Source organism: Aptenodytes forsteri, unplaced genomic scaffold, assembly GCF_000699145.1.
Source record: "Aptenodytes forsteri isolate BGI_AS27 unplaced genomic scaffold, ASM69914v1 Scaffold640, whole genome shotgun sequence".
NCBI classification, from domain to species: domain Eukaryota; kingdom Metazoa; phylum Chordata; class Aves; order Sphenisciformes; family Spheniscidae; genus Aptenodytes; species Aptenodytes forsteri.
The window spans coordinates 131,233-134,249 of record NW_008794887.1 but is presented as its reverse complement, the minus strand read 5'-3'; the positions used below and the strand labels follow the sequence as shown (position 1 = coordinate 134,249).

The 3,017-nt window shown below is 60.5% G+C and overlaps 1 protein-coding gene across 1 annotated transcript in view; it reads left to right on the top strand.

The window, feature by feature from the left end:
• RPL19 (ribosomal protein L19) overlaps positions 1 to 2,032 on the top strand; it is a 2,489-nt gene extending 457 nt beyond the window's left edge. Inside the window, exons 2-5 of the mRNA XM_009274850.1 lie at positions 142 to 264; positions 507 to 627; positions 987 to 1,097; positions 1,836 to 2,032. Of these exons, the coding sequence (XP_009273125.1) occupies positions 142 to 264; positions 507 to 627; positions 987 to 1,097; positions 1,836 to 1,959 (479 nt within the window). The 3' untranslated portion in view covers positions 1,960 to 2,032. The remainder of the gene's footprint in view (positions 1 to 141; positions 265 to 506; positions 628 to 986; positions 1,098 to 1,835) is intronic.
• The last annotated feature ends 985 nt before the right edge of the window (positions 2,033 to 3,017 follow it).

The window sequence follows — 3,017 nt, the reverse complement described above, 5'->3', positions numbered from 1 at the left end:
CAGCACGAGGGGCCTTTGGGGGAAGGTCTGGCTTGTCCTCTACGTTGCATCCTTTTCGTACAAGCTGGATTGGAGTCTGCAGTTGCGTAATGTGTCCTCTCGTTGCACATAAGATGTTGAACATGGAGTTTCTTTCTTTAGGTCAGCAGATCAGGAAATTGATTAAAGATGGGCTGATCATCCGCAAACCTGTGACCGTTCACTCTCGTGCCCGATGCAGGAAGAACACCTTGGCCCGCCGGAAGGGCAGGCACATGGGCATCGGTAAGTGCTGGCTCCCCGCTGAGAACTGGAGAAGTGTCTGTTTTCCGTGGTACGTGGTCCGCCTACAAGCTTATATTGAGCAACGATCTCCCAAGAGTCTTGTGGCAGGGCCTAAAAATACACGGGTTTTATGTCAATAGTTTTCTTCTTGAAGTAAAAAGAAGGATTAGACGCTCCAGCAAAAGCGTGTTGTTCAACTTGCAGAAACTTGGCCTCATTCTCATCCTGTTTTCCCTGCCTAGGTAAGAGAAAGGGTACGGCCAATGCTCGTATGCCCGAGAAGGTGACCTGGATGAGGAGGATGCGAATTCTGAGGCGCCTGCTCCGCAGATACAGGGAGTCCAAGAAGATCGACCGCCATATGTAAGCCTGCCATGCCATGTCCAGCTTTGGGTCGCGTGCCCGCACGCTTAGACGCCCCTTTCTTGCTGTATGCAGCTTCTGCAGCCAGCTCCTTGGTGTGCAGATTGGTGAAAATAAATCCTCTCCAGGAAGCACGGCACCGGAGAGCTGCTCCGGAGTAATCCCGGCAGTTCTCCAGGCAAGCCCTCTGCCTGCTCGGAGGAGGGGAGAGCCAGCGCAGCAGCAGGAGTGACCCTGCTCCTCACAGCACGCTTGTGTGCGTTGCTGCTCCTTGCCAGGAGGGGTGCAGGATGTCTGGAAGCTGCGCAGTGGTTTGATCTCCCGGGCAGCCTCGTTTACAGTCCGTTCTGCTCCGTTAGGTATCACAGCCTGTACCTGAAGGTCAAGGGTAACGTGTTCAAGAACAAGCGGATCCTGATGGAGCACATCCACAAGCTCAAGGCAGATAAAGCTCGCAAGAAGCTCTTGGCGTAAGTGTTGCCTCACTGTTAAGCTTCGGTCTTGCAGGTTGTGGAATCGACGTTCTTTAAATAACTCTGCGGGCGGGCAGGCGATTCCGGGTGGCTTCTGTCGCTGGTGGCTCTGTCTGGAGCCCTGGTGAAGAATCAAACCAAAACCGGGTAGGGCTGGCTTGAAGCGGAGAAATACGTAACCCGGCAGAGCTTTGTGCGTTTCACTGCCGGCGTAGCAGATGATGGTTGCTCATACGGCTGTAAACTGGTAGATCTACCGATCCAGCCACTTAGATCAGTAAAGGACTGACGGGGGGAGGTGAGGAGGCGTAAAGAGACGACGGGTTTCAAAAATCCTGCTGCGTGCTCGGTAAAAAAGCCAGTATCTTAACCTCGGTCCCTAGTAAAGACGTGTGACCCCAGCCGGCCCCAGCGGGGCAGTCCCCAGAGCCAGGATCACAGCTCCTCCTTGGGCAGAACCAAGAGCCCGGCAGCGTGGGGCAGGGAGGGCGGCAGAGCCCAGCGTCCTCGCTCGGGGCTGAGCGGGACCGGGTTAGCACCGCCGAGAGCGACAGTTAGAGCTGCGGATGGCACGGGAGCGCTGGAGCGAAGCCTGCCAAGCTGCGCTCGCTGCAGCGGCTGGTTTGGTGGACCAGGATCCTGTGGGGCGAGAGGAGACCAGGGCCGGTGGTAAAGGCTTTCTCGAGGCTGTTCGAGGCCATCCCTGCGCATTCACGAGCTCTTACCTTCTTGCAGTGACCAGGCCGAAGCTCGCAGGTCCAAGACCAAGGAGGCTCGTAAGCGCCGTGAGGAACGCCTGCAAGCCAAGAAGGAGGAGATCATCAAGACCCTCTCCAAGGAGGAGGAGACCAAGAAGTAAACGCTGCCTGTCTTGTGTACATAGTGTTTTCCATCCATGCGAGTTCAGTAAAACACCACATCCAGGACTCCTCCCCACCGAGTCTTGCGCTCGCTCTCCAGGGTTTCTGGAACTGGGAAGGGAAGGGCTGGGAAAGACCTGCCGCTCCCCGTCTCGGTGCTGGGTCTGCCCCGGCTCGTTGGGAACCAAACGAGTCTGTCGGGCAGTTCCTGGGGTAAGGATGAGCCCGTAGCCCGCGGGGCTGACGGCAGAGGGGAGAACGCGGGCCGGAGTGAGTCAGTCCTGCTGACGCCAGCCCTCGTCCCGGGCCAGGCAGCCCCAGGGCCGGCTGCGGAGGGCAGCGCTGCAGGCAGAGCCCAGTCCCTGCGCCGGCAGCTCCTCTGCGCCCTGCCGCAGCCACCTTCCCCCTCCCGACACCTCTGCCCACAAGCGCAGCGCTGGCCCTGCTGAGCTCTGGTGGGAGAAAAGGGGTCGGGGGGCTGCCCCCGCCGCACCCCGGAGCCCTTCCCCGTGGCTCCCTGGCCCAGGCAGGGACAGGCAGCAGCTCCTCGGGGACGGTGCTGGGGCTTGGGCAGCACCTTCAGCTGGAGCCTCTGGATCCTCCGCTGGGAGGATCCGCTGGCCCTGGGGCAGGAAGGCTCGGGGACCGACGAGTTCCTTGGGCCCACCCTAAACCCCCAGGAAGGGGTCTGGCTGGACCCCAAACACCCTGACAAGTCGCTGCACCCCGACGGGAGGTGGCCGATGGCAGAGCCAGGCTGGACGCGGGCGCAGAGCCCTCGGCCACCCTCTCACAGCCAAAACCCACAGCCAGCTCACAGCCGAGTCCAGGGGTGACCTGACGCGATTCAGCCGGGGAAGGAGCCAACCGCGGTGGCCTTGGGGTGGTGGGGGGGACACAGCTGAAGGCACCGATGTGCCCCGATGCCCATCAAGAAAATGGTGCCAAGACGCCCAGGGTGGGGGTACAGCCCCGACTGCGTGTGCCAGAGCCAGCACCCTCGGGAGCCAGCCCTGAAGGAGAGCAGGCTCCCAGCGCTGCTGGTCCTGGGGGGGGG